At 42.9% G+C, this 18,749-nt stretch overlaps 2 protein-coding genes across 14 annotated transcripts in view; one reads left to right on the top strand and one right to left on the bottom strand.

Moving 5' to 3' along the window:
* The window catches only part of szt2 (SZT2 subunit of KICSTOR complex), an 84,018-nt gene extending 76,966 nt beyond the window's left edge, over nucleotides 1-7,052 (bottom strand). For 9 of the 13 annotated variants that reach the window (XM_064330617.1, XM_064330618.1, XM_064330614.1 and 6 more), the window contains exons 1-7: nucleotides 6,763-7,051; nucleotides 6,324-6,523; nucleotides 4,247-4,372; nucleotides 3,982-4,155; nucleotides 2,591-2,761; nucleotides 913-1,047; nucleotides 231-393 (exon numbers count right to left, since the gene is read on the bottom strand). In XM_064330617.1, the coding sequence (XP_064186687.1) occupies nucleotides 231-393; nucleotides 913-1,047; nucleotides 2,591-2,761; nucleotides 3,982-4,155; nucleotides 4,247-4,372; nucleotides 6,324-6,347 (793 nt within the window). In that variant the 5' untranslated portion in view covers nucleotides 6,348-6,523; nucleotides 6,763-7,051. Of the gene's footprint in view, nucleotides 1-230; nucleotides 394-912; nucleotides 1,048-2,590; nucleotides 2,762-3,981; nucleotides 4,156-4,246; nucleotides 4,373-6,323; nucleotides 6,524-6,762 lie in introns of all 13 variants that reach the window. The other 4 variants (XM_064330610.1, XM_064330613.1, XM_064330612.1 and 1 more) reach the window with 1 other exon arrangement.
* A 29-nt stretch (nucleotides 7,053-7,081) lies between these two features.
* On the top strand, nucleotides 7,082-10,489 carry med8 (mediator complex subunit 8). Its single transcript, XM_064330625.1, has 7 exons — nucleotides 7,082-7,219; nucleotides 7,469-7,590; nucleotides 7,743-7,887; nucleotides 8,503-8,643; nucleotides 8,794-8,881; nucleotides 9,438-9,677; nucleotides 9,915-10,489. Exons 1-7 carry the CDS (start codon nucleotides 7,214-7,216, stop codon nucleotides 9,977-9,979), a joined length of 807 nt encoding a protein of 268 aa, XP_064186695.1. The 5' UTR covers nucleotides 7,082-7,213; the 3' UTR covers nucleotides 9,980-10,489.
* Nucleotides 10,490-18,749: the final 8,260 nt, after the last annotated feature.

The following is an 18,749-nucleotide window of genomic DNA, read 5'->3' as shown; positions in this document are numbered from 1 at the left end:
TAGTGCCACTGATTGGCCAAGATTGTCTTCACACTCTACTCCCAGGTAAAGGGAAGGTTGGAAAACCAGCAGTTCTTGGATCTCGAATGCCGTGATTTCAGTAGCAGGGCTGCCCGGCACACTGCAAATCCATAGACACATGGGTAGCAATACCCATTACCGGCGTAAACACCAAGGACCATATAAACAACGCGAGAAAACGGGACCGAGCGTATGTTGCGGTCACTCACCCGCACTGGAGTTGGGGGGGAGAAGCTGGAGAGCCAGAATCCCCTGCCGGACCATACTGACAAGCCCCACGTCCGCCGTCACCATGGAAACGCCCAGCTTCTTCTGAGGCTGGTCCTCCGCCATGTCCCCGGAGATCCCGGCGCACGGAACGCCCCCCTCGGCCTGCAGGTAACAGAGACAAGGGAAGTCAGTCTGCAGCGCCGCAGAAGGGCCATCCACATCTAGAGGACCGAAGGGCGTGAGAGGGGGTGGGCATAGGCAGAAAATCCCATGGGGCACTTCTGACTGACTTCTATGGTCATCCGGTTACTTAAGACTCGGCCCTCGAGGACCCCAATGATTGGCCATTAGGGGCCTCCAATGCCCAGTTGTTTGCCTTGCCTGTTCATACGATTCACAAGACAGGTTGGGAGGGCCAATTGTGAGCTCATGAATCTGACCTGTCTGTGAGGACCAAATGTGATTCTAGAGACTGGGGGGGGGGGGTATTAGACAGAAAATCCCATGGTGCCCTTCTGAACGACTTCCACTGCCATCAGGTTTGCCTAAAACTCCTAAAACTTGGCCCATAAGGGCCTCCAATGCTCAGGGCCCCAGGTAGTCGCTTGCCTTGCCTGTTCACAGGATTGGCCCCTGGTAAAGGCAGGGCAGGAGAGCCAATCGCGAGCTGAAGAGTCTGACCTGTCCCCTGGCCTGGTGGTGCAGCTGCTGCAGGACCTCCGCGATGTTGTTCTCCACCGCCCTGAGCTGCTGGTAGATCTGCTGCAGGAACTGGTCCAGTTCCGTCCGATCCAGCTGGCAGCCCTGAACCAACACCTGCGGGGAACGCCAACGGTTTTCAGGAACACAAACCTCCTTTGCAGAATAAGAGATACCCATGTCTCCTCTCCTCAGGCATAATGTGTTATTCAAGGCAAACTGTAGTTTTTTTTAAACAATTCAATACATGCTTTACTGCAACAGGAAACAACCTTACCGTTCCCTCCCTTCATTCTGCAGGTGTCGTGTCACTATATAATGTCACCAATTTGACTGTAGAGTTGCTCACCATGACGATGGTTTTCTAACAAATTTAGTTGCTTTTTAGTTGTCTGTAAAAGCTTGGCACGATGGCCAAATTGCAAAAGTGTTGCATTTAAATATGGGAATTCCACACTTTACTTTAAAGGGGAATTCCACGGTAGATTTTTAAATTTTATTTGTAGAAGAGTAGCGGCCCTCCTGATTAAAATGAGCTCTCAGCCAAACTCTCTACCTGTAGTGAGTGCAGGGATATATCCGCAAACTACTGTACACACTACAGGTATGAGGTTTACGAGCCATAACAGTAACCGGCAAGAACAGTCTTATTTTTTTTTACAGAATACCAGTGGGAGAATGAGAGAGAGGAGACAAAGGCGTTATGCCAGGCAAGGATAAATGTGTGGTTGACATCACTGATATTCCGTCATGGGAGAATTGATTTGGATATTCTACATATCTGCATGAACACATTTTTAAAATATCACGTTTGTCTTGTTAATTCATTGCCATTTTTTGTTGCGTTTATAAACGATACATCAACAGTAAAGCACACACAACCTGCCTGACTTGTCATTTTTAGTGGAATAAATTAGAAAGATGTATGTGGGTCTGAGAAATCTGTTTGAAGTATCACCACTTCTGCTACCAGTTAAAACTGTTTTTAATGTAGAGCTTTTAGCCACTGTACACATTAGTTACACTGTCTACAACGTTTGAGTCAATTACCTCAATTTGCACTGTCATTCTTCCGCAAGCATGGACTTAAAAGCTTTCGGTAAACAGTTTGTCAAGTGTCTGCGTTGTTCTTTTTGAAACACATGCTTCTGATGCTTTAGCAGCCATCATACCAAAGCCTATAAATAGCCCTATATTTATTGTAGGCATGGGGTAGGTTATGTATGAGTAGAGATTTTATTTCTGAAATCACAGAGGGCACAGAAGAGCAAGCAAGTCCATAACGCTAGCTAGCTCACATGCTAATACTGTTTACAGTTGGAGCAGCTACCCCAGGTCTCTCTCTTGGAGTTCAGTCAACGCCCCCTTCACCTAGTATGGGAGTTATCTCCAAATTCAAATTACCAACCCATTGAAGTTCTTCAAAAATGCAAAAGGGTAGTGGTGTAAGTCATAATGACATATACCTTTAGAAAATTTGCACCTTTCGCTTCCGATATTTCAGTGCAGAGATTGCTTGGCCAGCCACTATGCGAGACTTAATCTGTTAAATGAGATTACTGTTGTTTTGCAGTGGAACTCCTTTAATCCATGTCTGCAAATACAGATGAAATTTTGCTGAAGTGCTGCATTTGAAAAAGCCAAAGGCAACTATAAAGACCTGGTGAGAGTTGAGCCCGATGATGGAGGAGTAGGCGAGGATGGTGATGAAGATCTCCGGCTGGAACATGAGGTCAGTGCCAGGGACTTTGAAAGGCCGGGCCAGTCCGGCCAGACAGCGGGACAGGGCGTGGAACACCTCGTCGAATATCATCTCCCCGGTGCTGTCGTCCTGCGAACGCGAGAGTGAGAGTGAGTGAGTGAAAGTGAGAGAGTGAGAGTGACTGGTACTGCGCACCAGCGCTGGGCATTTTCTCTACAGCTCGAGCTGAGATGGGTTTCAGCCAAGTCGCAGTCAGCGAACGGTCGCGAGCGTGAATCACCACATTTACTGTTTTACTGTGCTCGCAGAAGAGACCGCAGCTTTTCATTAAATTCAATCACTCAGCGGCATTTTCTCCACTTGTTGACATCGTTGTTATTGCCTTTCCTGCCATGAATTCGCAGAGTTAAATTATCCCGTCCGTAAAGGGAACGCGTTCAGTTCCAACTCGGTGATTCAGCCTGCCAAAATGCAAAGTCTAAAAATCGTTACTGAGAAATTTGACGTTTCCATCATCTGAGGCGAACAGAACGGCTTGCCAACACAGTTCTGCCTCCTACCCGGTGTTTAACACCATTTATTATGAAAGGTCCTACTTCACATTTTCTGTGGTTTCAGGGAATGTATAAATATCAATCTCCGCTGCATTCAAAATTCTTACTGACCGACTGAAACGCACTGCAGGAGAAAGGTGGCTGGTTCAAAAAGCCAATTGCCACCCGCCACATTTTTCTCTTTATGGGCTGCACTGTATTCCCTGTAAAGTGGTGCTAACAGACTACTGGCTTACATTCTCAGCACTGCATCTGTCGACACATAATACTGGACAGTCTGTGACAAGTATTAAATATCTACTGTGACAAGCCTACAGCCACTTGGCAGGCCAGTAAAGGATGAAATTGAATATCGCAGTGCGATACAGAGCATTTGTGCTGTTTTGAGTTTAAATTGATCCGTGCCGGATCATGTTTGTAACTTCTGTCTGATGTGTTCTGACTGGGAAAATGTTGCAAAGATGTTTGGTGTCATTCCAGCGTCATGTGTGATCACTGAGAGTGGACTTTCACTTCCCCATGGAATGAAAACAGCTGATGGGATTTACAGTAACAGTAAATAACCTGCTTCAGCATCATTTTGGGAAATACCCGTATCTTTTTAATCAGTCAACAATTACCAGTTTTAACTAGGGGTGCGTGATGCTATTGGGGTCATATCAGCTTAAAGTGAACTCACTGGCGTTCGCCGATGAAATAAGATTACTGCCAATATGATGACTCAGCGTGCCGGTGAGAGAACAAATTTTACACACCGCTGAAGCTGTAAAATAGTCGATGACGCCGGCCACTCACCACGATCCCCGTGGAGGGGCTGAGGTCCAGCTCGATGATGAAGCGGTACCGGCGGGCCAGGAAGGTGACCCGGGTCGAGGGCACCAGCTGGTACGGCAGGGTCGACGGGGAGAAGTCGGGCTGCCACCCCTTCGGGAGGATGCTGAGGACGTCCAGCTCATTCTCGGAGTTCAGCTGCAGCGACGGGACAAACGCGCGGCGTTAGGGCGCGGACACGCAGCCACGTTAATCCGCCGAACGGCCCTCGGACCGCGGTCCCACTCACCAGCTCCGTCTTGGGGGCGGGCCGGATGACCTGGTTGAGTTTGCTCAGGAACCAGGCCAGGCGCACGTTTCGGGAGATGCGGTACTCCTCCTTCATGAGCAGGTAGACCTGGTCAGCCTCCTCCACCTGGAACATGAACGTCATAACGAACATCACCTCTCTCGCATGCTAAGGTGGTTCACAGCATACAGACGAAGCATAGCCATTGGTCCACCCCAGTGCTCGTCAGTTCAATGCTCAGAATATGACAGGCTAGCTCCTCAATCAGGGGCGGAGCTAGCCTCTCATACATCTGGGTGCGAGGCACAATGAGAAGTGGAACGTCACGTTTTAAACACTGCAAAGTAAAAGCGAGTCCATTTTAAAGATACAATACATTTCAACATTAATTCTAACATTCTAACACATTCATTAAATGGTTTTCACAAATTAGGCCTAAGGTAGTTTCTATGTTGCAGCACTTGGGTGGGGGGGAGGAGGAGGAATGAACGTATGGCTCACCCACAGCACCACAAATAATTCCTCAACATTTTCCTTGGTGGCAAGCACAATACTAAACAATTTTCTGACAGAAATCACTTTAGCTGTGTCTAACAGGGATACTTGGTTTGTGGTGCAAGATTTGACGTTTTCAGAGATTGGAATTTTAAAAAAAATAAAGTAAAAAATCAATCATCAATGAAAAACACTGTTCATTTCCCAGGGGGCAGCAGTGAATAAACACACAGCAGAAAGCCCCTCCACCTAGGTGGTTCTAAATCAGTTCTAGTATTTTGACTTTTACAGAAAAGCACATGTTTAACAAAGTTCTACACGTTTTAACTGTCTGAACAGTTGTCAACTGTCTGACAGCACGTGAAAACAAATAAAAAGTCAAGACCAGACCTGGTGTATGGTGGTCAATGTCACAATATAGGAGAGGAAGAACTCTGGATGAACATTTCCTCAAGTAGAATAGCAATAATACAGTTGTTAGCCTATATTTTAAACATTACCCTATGTAAAACCATTTGAAGGGAAAGTAAATGATGTAATGACCTGCTTACACGTAAAATTAGGAATGAAAAAGGACACTACCTCTTATTAGTGCAAGGTAATTTCTCAGCTTTGACCCACAATATGATTCAAAGCATAATGAACAGTTGTTGGGACTCCAATGCCACTTACTCCAGGAGGTGTGCCAACATGACACGCATTTATAAACATAGCCTAATTAGTTTAACAAGTAGGCTCGCAAGATTTTTTTTCTTTCAGTAACCCTTGAGGAATGGTAATTTCACGCAACCATTCGCTGAACGTTTTCAATCAATATGCATCACTTATTTCTGCAACACTATTTATTTACCCAATGCAAGTATAAAACAGGTAACTGCATTCACTTCCTGCAGCGCCAATTATATTGTTTACACATTTAAAGTAGTCTTGTGAAAACAATGCAACCTTTTGCAACAGAATTTCCATTTCCATCACTCCTGAAACTTATTTTGCTGACCAATACAAAATGCGCTGACGGTAGCATGTACGCATGCAAATGGTATGGCTTTTTCAAAGACTTGTCTTTATTATCATCACTGAAAGAACAGAAGGGTGTGGGTTTTAGTCAGATGACCCACACAGGATAACAACTGGCAAGCAAAGACATTCCATTCGTTATTGAGCTGTCCAAGTAGTTACCTACATAACAAGTTGTGGAAGGATAACAAGCTAATAATCACCCTTGATAGACCATTAGGCTGTTATTTCCACTAAGTCAAATCAACCTCAGTCAGGTTTGCTCGCTACCCCAGTCGCCAGCTTGGCTATACATTTTGACGCCCACCCCGCCAATGTACTACGCTAGCTAAGCGTTCCACGCCCTAGTCTAACAATGCATTTGTTGTTTAAACTGGCGGAGAATCAGCCAAGTCATTTTACCAACTACTGTTGTTCTACCAAATGTATGGACATAGCCAGTGTCAGGCGGTTACCTAATCTGCTTTGCACTTCACTAGCTGGTTATCAGTACAGCCTGCCTACCAACCTAAGCTAATTGCCAGATAGATAGCTATCTAGTTAGTATTCAGTAGACTTTACTCACCTCATTGTCCTGTCTCTCTGCCATTCCGGGTGTAGCATCACTGGCAAGCTGTTTGTCTGTCTCTCTTGGTCCGCAGACCAGTGACGATTCACAGCGCCTTGTTTATTTCGTTAAATTTTGTTTATTTGGTGAAGCTGCATTGTCACCCGGAAGTGTTTCTCTTCATGCCTCCGCCAGATACATTTATGCAGTTCACTGCACTGTTAAATAATTGTACGGTGGCCAAATGCAGAAACAAAGCATTTATTTTAAATTACATGCACATAAATCAAACTCGTGTTATTTACTAGCTGGCTCCAGAAACATTACACGTTTTGCTTAGCAAACCAAATCTGGTAGCCAGACTACATCCAGAGAAAGCTCACTTGTGTTAGCTACCAATCGTTAGCTTGCTAGTTACCAACTGATCAAGACAAGATAAGACATCGGGTTCGGTTACCTCCTCTTCAACCGACCCGGAGTGAAGGGTCAGCTGCAGCCTGCTTGTTGATGTAGTTAAGGTTAGCTAGTATTTAAAGAATATAGACTAAGTAACGTTGAAGCTACTGGCTGGAAGACGAACCAACCATATGGACCATCTGTTCGAACGAAGCAAACATACTATTAAAGTAAAAATTGGAACATTTATGCTAATTTTACGACCAGTGTGCTAACTGTGTTATGGTTTGCTGACAGTGACAAAAACATTACTGGCTTCCTCCGTTGTTGTCTTCGGTGTACTTGCTCGGGAACTTGCACCCTCTAACGTTTGTAGAAGCCCTTGCCCACTTTCAGAGTTGAGTCCGCCAATTTCTATCCCACAATGCAGTTTCATTCAGAATTGTTTCCGGAACACATTTGAAGCTATTTGATTGTTGTTTATCAGCCGAGTCAAGTGTGTAAGTGTGAAAATGCAGGTAAGTTTACTGCTGAGTTGTAACTATTCTAGATTGTAATTATTTTCAAGACATATGTGTTATATTAACATATTTTTTTGCGAAGGATATACCAGCTACACTGCACAGATACTAGCTACCCTGCTATGTAGACACCTTAGCTAGCTAGCTAGCTAACATTAGTGTCTGAACAGAGGAAAGCTTAGTAATAGTTGGCTATACTCAGTATTCTAAATAAAATCATTTAATTGTTTGCTTCCAACCCCACAGCAACGAGAAGAAAAACAGTTGGAAGCCTCCATAGAGTCTTTAATAAGTCGAGTGGCACAGCTGAAGAACTCTTTGCATAGTTTCATCTTCAAACTGGAGAATGAATATGACAGGATGGCTTGGTAAGAATCCGTGCAACCACTAGCTTTTTGTTACCGAACCAAAATGATGCAGTAAGTTGAATGAATACTAATGGACATATTTAGCTGGAGAAAATGTAAAACAAATTGTGTTACTATGTCAAAAATAATGATGTGTCATCTGATATTTTCAGGCCGTCAGTGCTGGACAATTTTGCACTCCTGTCTGGTCAGCTGAACACAATTAACAAGCTATTGAGAAATGAGAAGACGCCTTCCTTTCGTAACCAAGTCATTATTCCCCTTCTCTTGTCTCCAGACCGAGATGAAGAACTAGCGGTGAGTGCCATTCTCAGCGAAGCGTTGCCGTAACCCTTGTGTTATCGTCATATTATGTGTGCATTCGTGTCATCGTGGCCAAAAATGGCCCAGCCCTTGCCGGACCCCTTGTGATAAAGCCTTAAAATCAAACTCTAAATCAATATTTTTCATTTAGAAACAGCCTCTCACTCATTAATAAATCTGTGATTAACCATTTTCCTACTTCACAATCCAGTGAGCCTGTATTTCTTCAGTATGCACCACTAGTATTTACTACAAAATTCACATCATAATGGATTTTTTCTGCTGTTATAGATGTGTGACACTTTGATAACCATAACTGTTGGGTTAAAAGGATTCACAAGACAATCTTTGTACCGTGATGGTGTACCGTTTTTATATAAATATAAAAAAGGGGAATGTTTCAATTTTTCAAACGGTGGGATCATTCTGGGAAAAATCATCAAGTTTCATGTTGGAAAAATTAGATTTAGGGGGTTTTCACTCCTTAAACTCAGAAAAAGGGTCAGAAGGGTTATTTGACCTTGAGGACAACACCAAGGTTAAAGGTGTTGCTTTTATTACCTGATAGCCCTTGGTGGCTACCATCTAATATATGCATGTGCTGTGTAGAAACTGACCGAGCAGCGCGTGCCGGTCTTCAGTCACGAGATTGTGCCTGACCACCTGCGCACGAAGCCCGACCCGGAGGTGGAGGAGCAGGAGAAGCAGCTCAGCGCAGAGGCGGCGCGCATTGGACCCGACGTCGCCCAGGTAACGGCAGGGCGGGGCCGGCAGTTGCATGGAATTCATTCCTGTGAAGAAGTTACATTTGTAGGGGGAAAAAAAATGTGAAAAGTGGGGGGGGGAAAAAAAAGAAATTTGACTGAAATTAATGTCACAACGTTATTTTGTCCTCTGCAGAAACAGATCCAGACCTTGAATAAGCTCTGCTCAAACCTACTGGAAAAGCTGACTAACCCACGGGACGACAGAGAGACTGAGAGTGCAGGTATGAATGCCTTCCATTTATAGGACTCAGTGATGCTTTATTGAACACTGCCCCAAAACCGATACAAGAGAAGACTAATACATATTAAGAAGGGTGGGTGGGTGACTAAAGTAAGGGGACTGATTTGACTGGATATGAATGGCCCAAGGTTTCAGCCGGTATACTGATTATGTACACATTTTTTACATTGAGGAAACACTGCTGCATTAAGGATGTTAAACATATGCCAGGATTAAGCAATGAGACGGTTATCTTTAAGTAACAATTAGAAATTGAAACTACAGTGAAATGCAGGCCATAGCATGGTGCTGTGACTTACGGGCTTATGGGGGGTGGAGTCTGGAGATGTAAAGCGCAAAGGTAATTTGTCTAAAATTGGTTGTGTAAAATAAATAAACTGGATTAAGATGTCAAACTCATGTGTCGAAATTTAATGGAAAATCTGAAGCGAGTACAAGACAATGAACTGTTAAAATCCCTATTAGCCAGTATAGAAGAGGTGGTAAAAGAGGGGAAATGGGGGAATTATCCAGTAAATCCCCTCTCTCTTTTTCAGCCCTGCGGCAGAACAAGCCATCCTTCAACCCGGCAGACACCACTGCGCTGGTGGCGGCGGTGGGGTTTGGGAAGGGGCTGGCCAAATGCCGGCCCCCAGGGCCGGTGGCTCCGGGGCAGCCCGGGCAGGGGCCCATGATGGCCGGGGGGCCTACCCTGCAGCAGGTCACGATAGCTGGGGCATCAGGCCCGCAAGCTAACCTCGGCGCACCAGGGCCCCCTCAGCAGCCTGGGCAGCCAGGTACAAACTCTTCTTAAGCTCTGTTACTGACCTCGGTGCTGGTTGCCAGGTCTACATACCAGAGGGCCCTTTTAAATTGAGCGGCTGTAATGATTAATTTATATAGCGGGTATTTATTGTATCGACTAATTGATGTTTTACTGTTTGTTTTTATATCACAATATATAATATACATAATAACATACATTTATGTAATTATTTTGGTTATTAATGTTTATATGATCTTTTCTCATACAGGAAAAATGCCTAGTAACATAAAGACGAACATAAAGTCTGCCTCAATGCAGCATCCCTATCGATGACCTGGGAGAAGTATTAAATACACTGAAGATGGGAGGCACGGATAAAGTTACGCAGTCAAATGAAAATGTTCCTGACCAGTTTTTGCAAATGTTTGATTCTGCCTGTATTTCAACAAAATATTGTATTGGTTATTGTAAATAATTTTAGTTTTTCTTTTGGATGCCATCTGTAAGCAATTTCCTATCAGGTACAAGAATATAAAACTTATTAATTTGCTTATTTAGTAAATATGAGATGTAGGGCAGGGGTGTTCAGTCTTATCCAACAGGTTCAGTGTGAGTGCAGATTTTTTATTTTAACCCAGTATTAAAACATCTAATTCTACTCTTCTTCCATGATTGGTTAATTAGTTGAACAGGGTGAACTGGGGTAAAACAACCAGCATGGCCTCTTGCAGATAAGATTGGACACCCCTGATGAAGGGGAACACCTTTTTTGTATTGTCAATACTGTTATTTAGCATTTGTTTTTCGTGTAGGCTATTTCTGTAATAAAACATATATATATACGCTATGCTTCTATGTACTTTTATTATTTAGCTATTATCGCCAGTTTAGGACCTAAAGGGAATTAAACACTGGACTATGGATTACTCCGCAATACAAATGTTTTCGTTCTGAATTTGAAAGAATAGAAAACATCACCCTCTTGCGGTGGAATTGAAAAATGCAAGCAAATCAACTCATTGCCCTCTTGTGGTAACTTTGTCGATCTACATTATTTTCATTCCTGCACGTTTCATAATGTAAATGAAATGTGATGGGAGGGATTGAGTCCCATCTTGGGAGACGTGCACAACAGTGATGTATTACACGTGTGAATTAAAGACAGACAACAATATGTTTAGTTATAATACTGTTGTCTACCTGCCCAGTCAGGAACGCGTGGTTATAAATTAGGAACACAAATACCTCCCTGTTTCAGACTACCCCGTTCCTTCAGTTATATTTTAACTTCTGCTTCCGTAATGATAAAATAGGTGACTGCGTTGTAAATGTATACTCTCAACATGAAAGTACATCTCCCCCCCCCCCCCCCCCCCCCATCTATTTATTCCCAGTACTTTTTTCTGACAACGCGATCTCAGTTCTTGTGATCATAGAAACATTTTTAATAGGCCCTTATTTTGCAACCTTAGATCGATATCGATTAGATTTTGCAGTAACTTCATTGGTCATATAAAACATATAAAATGATATTGTGAAGGCGCACCGTGTAACATGTTCGCTTTACGGATCTTCCACAGGAGGGAGACAGGGGAGCGTTTGAAGGGGCTGAGTGGTTTTTAACTGCCTTTGCTGTTATAGTGCTTCATTTACTTTTAATTCAAGTGCTTTCGCCCTACCTTTTCACAGCCAGGCCCAGTCAAATCAACGATGTCACAAAGAATTAGCCATCCGGAATTTGGCTTTGTTAAGAGGGCCGGGCGACGCAGCCAAATTCTCCGACACTCAGTGGCAGCAGTGGTAATTTGATATGGGTTTCTATGACAGCTGGAATGCCAGATGTCACCGGAGACATTGATTGTATTCGTTGGTTTACTGCTTGCTACCTACAGGGGATAAATTTTTCCTAACGTTCTGGTCATTGAAAGTCACATGGTTCCGTTTCTATGCGGGCGCTTGGTGTGGAGCCGGTCTGGCGCAAGTCCAAGCCTTGCAGAGCACGACTCCCAGACACCGGGCCTGGATCGTGATACTCTGCCAGCTGGAATGGATCACTGTTTATCAGTAAGGAAAAAGGGATGCTGTTGTTTCTGGGTCAGCACTAAAGACTACTCAGCTGTTGCATGGTAACTGACCTAACAACATCATGAGCCAAAGCACCTGAATTTTATTTAATTTTTTGAAGAAATGCTTCAGTTTGTTGAATGTTGATGGTGTGAAGCGTAATCACATATCTAAACTGACAACATTATATCCTTCGTGTGTGTGCGTGTGTGTATGTTTGTGTATATAGGCCTACAACAATTGTATATCTATGCATTGTCAGTCTAGTCAAGGCTTTCCTCCTGTTGTATTTACCAACAGGAGATTAAATCCGATTTGACAAAAAAAAAAAAAAAAAATCACACAATTTCCCATTTTCCCTGAATAAAAGTTAATCTTGGATCAGAGCGAGCCGCAGTGCTGTAAAACACAAAATAGTAACGTACACATCAGCGGTGGTACTTCCATATGAGAGATGCTGTTCCGCGAGATTATTTTCATCGCTCGTTGCTCGCGCAATTCATCCCGGAGCCTGTATCATTACTTTTGGATAAATAAGGTGCAAATGGTGCTTTAAGCTATACAGCTGGAGTGCGAGTAACCCGATGAAGTGTTTACGGGCTCCTGAGAGAGATGTGTGTTCCTCTTCTGTGGGAGTCTGCTGGAGGAAAGCGCGCTGACAGATGGGGAGTAGCTTCTGCAGGTAGAAGGGAACGACTGCCTCTCGGTGACAGCGTAAGAGAGCTGCGGGAAGGAAGGCCTATAGCTAAGCAAAAAAGGCTCATTTACGTCTTTTGTTTTAATCGTTACGGACAGTCGAGACAGGTCTTTGACATTTCCTTCGTGATCCACCTGCAGCAAATGAGGGTAGTTATGCGTGACCTTCGTGGAATTTTATTAATGTCTGCTGTCTGTTAATTAAAGATTATCTCAAGGCACACGTTGTTCAAGATGTAGATTCATAAACATGTGTACAACTTTACCAAAATGTATCTATAACTGCATATTATGGATATTGCGTACATAAACAAGTAATGAAAATGTAATAAGTTTATTTATCTCGAATATAACCTAGTAATTTACCTCTTTCCTCTGTCCATTGAGCAACTGCTATTATTACTTATGAGTAATTTGTCTCATAATGTGTCTGTACGTGGTGAGTAGTGACTCATCACTGTTTACATGTAGCAGCCTACTTTGAAAACCTCCACAATTAATTTATAATAGTTCCCCATCCATTCATTCTTTTCTGTGGTGTTATTAAGCTAGCAATCACACGCTACTGTATCCAGGGTTGGAGTCAATTCAGGGAATGAATTAAAAATAAAAAATTTAAAATTATTTCATTTCAAATTTCCATAATATTCTGTGAGCATTTTTCTGTTAAATAAATCTTTTAATTGCTTAATTGCAAGGACTGACATTGAATTTACCCCATGAACCATTCCTGTGGTACCCACTTTAATGCTGGAATGTCTATTTTAAGGCATCACGTTCATGTAACACACATTTTATAACATAAACACTATTTTCTGTGCATCTTCTGAGGGAATACATTGTTATTTGAATTATATTCTATCTGATCCACAGCATGATAATCGGTGTACTTTAATGGTGGATGTGAAGGGTGAATGCACAGAGCATAGCATTGACCTGACATTATGTTAATTGCAAAAAAGGCTGACGAGGGTACAACTTATTTCAATGGCATGGCGACATCACTCAATTCCTCGCTTCTTATTTCTAAACATATTTCCTAAAGGTCTAAAGGATTTCACGTGTCGATAGTCATAGTAGCCAATTTCATTAATATGCACACTGCCGAGGATGGCTAGGTAGATGGGATGGCTTCTCAAAAACATACAGCCTTCAATTTTCATAACAAAGCTGCCTGTATTTTGTAAATTCAGGAGCTGATTTTGATACCTGAATTTGACCAATGTGAGATTTCATTTGAGGGTCGCCTCAGTGCATTTCCCTTTTCTCTTTCCTTTTAAATGGGTTTGGGGTGGGTCCAGTTTCCCACAGCCTGCGGCCAGCGCAGAGGCCAATAGCATTTTCCCGTTGTTATCGTCACGGTGACCATCCAGTGCTTTTTTTTTTCCCCCAGAAGTTCCTGGCTCTCTGAATATATTTAGTTGATTATGAATATGTAAGGGCGGTGAAAGTAATTCGGCCAGACTTTCCACTGTCCAGCCTGATAACGTCAAAGTCATTAATGGGCGGGATGAAAAAGTTTGTTCTGACATGAACGGGGTTTAGGAAAACCCGTAATGTGTCCACCCTATGCCCTGTTCTGCCAAAATGGGATCACACAAAATAATTTTTGCTTCCAGTGACACTTATAGCGGCAATATGGATGACTGCATGACCTACAGTGCCCTGCAAAATGCAAAAAAATTGCTGTCATTTCTAAATGGCAAACCAGCAAACAGAAACCAGCCCAAAACAGCCCAAATTATTAAGCACCTTCAATGATTAATTCATCCAAATGCTAAATTCTGTGAGCTGAATTTACTGATCTTGTTTCCATATGATGGTCATTCCATGTACATCCTACGGTAGCATATTAATAATCTGTATATTTCAGAAAGAAGCGAATCCTCTGCACAATGGTTTTACATGTCAAAACCAAGCATGTTGCTATTCTGGTGAAATGACATGTGCTTTTTGTGTGGGTCAGCTTTAACGGGTATGACAGGAACCTGTAAACAGCCTTCGGCCGCCAAACTCTATCCCATCAACCATCTGTGAGGTCCCTGGAAATGCACACAAAAGCATACGCCCAATCCAGTTTTCTCTTACACAAATATACCCAGTTGGAATTCTGGAGATCTGATAGAATCTCACAGTACGTTATCCAGACCTACAGGATAATCATTGTAAAGGCCCATACAAAAACTGCAGTAAGAATGGATAGAAATTTCACACAGCAATCGGTGTCTCTTAGTCTTCTTTTTTTTTATGTTGTTCTAAGGGAAGTTAGGCTTAGCGAAACACAATTAAAGTGTATGTGTGGGCATGGATACACAACTGTCAGTGTTCATAACACATCACATTGTTGAAGTACTTGAAATAGGTTAAAGACAAATTCACTTTAAACTCATGCCATACAAAAGTAGAAAGCACAATGCTTAAATAAAATGTAGCGTATATATAGAAAATTGGAGCTACTGGAGTTTTGTGCCTGCTGCAACACTGAAAGGAATATATGGAACTATTTTTATAAAAACAAAATTATAATGTCGAACATCGGCAATACAATGCTGCAAAAGGCATACCACAAAACTGCCAGTTCAGTGTGTCATAATGCAAAAATGAAGCCTCTTAGACAGTTCTTTAAAGTCAGTTCACAGCATAGGAAAGCAAGTCCATGTCATTACTTTCATTAGAAGGTTCCCATGCGATCTTGCTTGTTTGAAGAAAACCACTGAGCTCAATGTTACAATAATTGCTAAAGATAGGTTGCTCATTTTCACTGATGCTTATTTCCTTCTCAGTTCAAAAGTTGCACAAGCTCTTCACTCCAAAGAACTGGAGAGGCATGGTTTTGATACAATTGGCTTGGCCATGGCATAGCCTAAAGTTAGCCAAGCTACTAACAAATTGAAATTGATTTTGTTTGAAACCGAAGACAGGTGCATTGTTGAACATTATTTATTTCAGCCTGAATTTATGTATGAGGAGTTTCAACAGATAGAGGCTGAGGGGTCGAAGAAGGTAAATTGGCATGCTGACATCCCGTTTGAGGACAACTACCCACAGTTTCAATAGATCTGGGTTGTCTAAAGGCAGTCGACAAAAGTGACATGAAGGCCATTTTGTCATTTTTTTCCCCCGCAAGTTGGAACTGCACAATCCCGAGCCAATTTTCAATTCTGTCGATTTGTTGTTACTTTGAGGTCTTCTTCCTCTCACGCATTTTCCTCTGTTGTACTGTTGATATAAGAAAGCCATGCCATTTCTTTCACCAAATGCTGGAGGCTGAGGCTGCTTGTCTCGTGAGAAATAATCAACCAAATCCAACCAAAAATAATATTGAACATAATTTTAAAAAACGAATAATCAGGTAATATGTTCAATTTCTGGAGGCATAATGTCACTCAACAAGCTACTTTAGAGCTGAAGTGTCATGAACTGTCATCTTCTGCTTTAAACCACAAATTTGTGATTGCTCCCTTGACAGCCATTCTACAGCCACCAGGTCATCAGCAAGTTATGTAAATATCTAAAATACCCCTCTTTGCATACGGAAATGGTCTGAGCCAATCAAAACATACAATAAAACTGAAATACAATTTTTTTTAAACTCCAGAATGTGAACTATCCCTTTAAGTTTGTTGAATAATTACATGTTCAAAAAAAAAATTCTACTAAACTATAGTGCTCTTACCTTTTGTTGCTAATATATGATAACACAGTTCATGCATACGTGTGTGTGTGTGCGCGCAAGTGTATTTGTTAGCTATTGCTCCTGAAGAAGCATAACAAAACAATTCAAACAGAAGATATTTCTGGTGCTACAGGAGGTGTCCTTGCAGTTTGTCTCACTGTGGTCCATCTCCCACATTTTCTCCTCTTTCTTGGTCTGATTACACACAGGATGGTGCATTCTGCAAGTCGCAGAATCAATACGACAGTAATGGTTTCAGTGTTCCCATTAAGGCAGTGAGAGGAAGTGTCAGGGAGACGGGGGAAGTAGATAATCTGTGTGCCGCTGACCACCGTTCTGATGAATTTCCCAGAGTCTCAGAATCTTCCGCTGTCAGGTGCACGGCCCAGTCAAGGTCGCCGTTGGATCCCCGAACCCATCAATCACGCCGAAAGGATTCTTGTTTAAATTTCCGGGACGTTACACAAATGCCAACAAGCTGGGACCTGTCACCTCATCATGTGAAGCGATTGTGCTACTGCGGCCGGTTTGATTGCCGGAAAGTACATTCTTTTTTCAATCAAGATTCTGCTTGACTACAGAATTCAGATACATCCACATAAACACATGCTTCTCTTATCAGGGCAATTCTATGCCAGATCTATTGTAGTGAATATATTTGGCATAGAATTGCTGTGACCCTCCTCGACTGCTAAAATTATATATTATTATATAGGGGAATGGAAAGGGAAAACTTGGCTGGCAAAATTACATTTTTTGCTTGATATGTCATTATTTCACTCATTTCTCGTTCACTGACATATAAAGATCATCTGTCTTCCTTCTAATCCTAGTCTTCTGACCTTGACTACACACCTTTATACAGTACGACCATTCATCTTAACAAGCGACTGCTGACCAGGGGTTTCTTGCAGAATCTCATTGGTTCAGGAGCGAGTCAATTCTGTGCCATCCTCAAATCACCGGGCTCATTTCAAGGTTTGGCCATGGTTGAGGAGATGCAGAAAGAGGTCTGCCACTGACAGGGGTTGCAGGGTGAGCTGACAGCACAGATTTGTGGATTAGTCTGAGCACCCTGGCGTCCGGAGTTCGACCGAGAGGGGGGCCTGATCCTCCTGACACTCCATGTCCCGGCGCTCGGGCCTGATCCGGCTCTGACGCGGGCGTGTTCGCCCCTCAGTCGGACCGGCACCGGACCCTTTGTGACGCACTGCCTCTCTGATATCAAGTTTATCCACACTCTTTCTGACTCTCAGTTCAATGAACACAGATTCTCCTCATCCTTACCGCCTGTCACTGAGGGAAAGACACTGCACCTTACACAACGAGAGCAGAAAGGACAGCTATTTTTCAACAAGGAAAATGTTGTTTAAACCTTTAGGGGACTGTGAAATTTCCCTGTGAGATTCTTGGTTCAATTTCCATTGAACCAAGAATGAGAAAGCTAACTCTTTGTCCTCATACCTATGGGCAATTTAGAGTCTCCAATCGGCCTACCTGCATGTCTTTGGATGAAATCCATGCGGACACAGGGAGAACATACAAAAACTCCACACAGAAAGGCCCTGACCAGATTCAAACCCAGGACCTTCTTGCTGTGAGGCGACAGCGCTACCCACTGCACCGTGCCACCCTTTAATGAATGTAATAAAAATCCAAATCAAACAGGAGCACATAGTCTCATTTCTAAACAATAAGTCTGGCACACACACAGGGAAATGTAACAGAGCTTATACTGTATGAGTTAAAGAGTTCATTTAAGAGTTAATTTAACACTGAACATTTGTGAAGGTTCATCTTCTGTCATTGGAGGGCACAGAAGCTGGCAGCCACCATTCCAAGCAGAGCCCAGAATACACTGCTTCTCTTCTGGGTTATTTGCAGTGGGCAAACATGCTCCTGGCCTGTCAGGCCCACAGCAGGCTCAGTGGCTGGGCCATCTGAAGATAAAGCCCGCCAAGTAACACACCACCTCATCGGGTGCCACAAAACACCCTCCAGCCACCTCCCAGTGTTTCACCCACCCCGTAGTGAGGATTCAGGCCAACGGGGCCCTCGGTTTAACCTCCAAACTGACGGTGAGAGAACCTCCTCACAACCTATTCAGTGTGTTTCAACAGGAGCATTTATGCTGCATGTTCCATGTTGATCCTTTGTGTTGCTCTCTGTGAACCATAATCACTTCAAAAAAGTGCTAAAGAAGCAGAGGGTGAAAGATAACCTCTTCTAACATTCAATTAGCACATAATGCAAAATGATCTGGTGTGAAAATAAAGCCTTTGTTTCCTAATTAACTCGCCAACCTGAATTAGAGGCACATTTATTTTGTATTTGCGGAAATTAGTCACAAGGCGGATAGCGCTAAGAAGCGTGCCAAGAATCTGAAAGTGTTTTAACGAAAGCAGCATGAAACTGAAAACAAAAGCAATGCTGCACAACAGAATTAAAACTATTTACTCCAAGGGTTTGGGGTGGGTGTGCCGTGTGTGTGTGTGTGTGTGTGCGTGAGTGTGTGTGTAACGAGGCGAGCATTGGAATAAGAATATTTTAAAGAAGAACAAGCATACTAATGGTAGTCATACACTACTTCCAATGGGATGGGTATGGGAGTCAATTGAAGATAGGGAATTTTGACAAGTTTTTTTTCTTGTGGGGAGAATTCATTCA

This window comes from Anguilla rostrata, chromosome 4 (assembly GCF_018555375.3).
Source record: "Anguilla rostrata isolate EN2019 chromosome 4, ASM1855537v3, whole genome shotgun sequence".
In the NCBI taxonomy this organism is placed as follows: Eukaryota; Metazoa; Chordata; class Actinopteri; order Anguilliformes; family Anguillidae; genus Anguilla; species Anguilla rostrata.
This window is presented reverse-complemented; position numbering and strand designations above follow the sequence as displayed.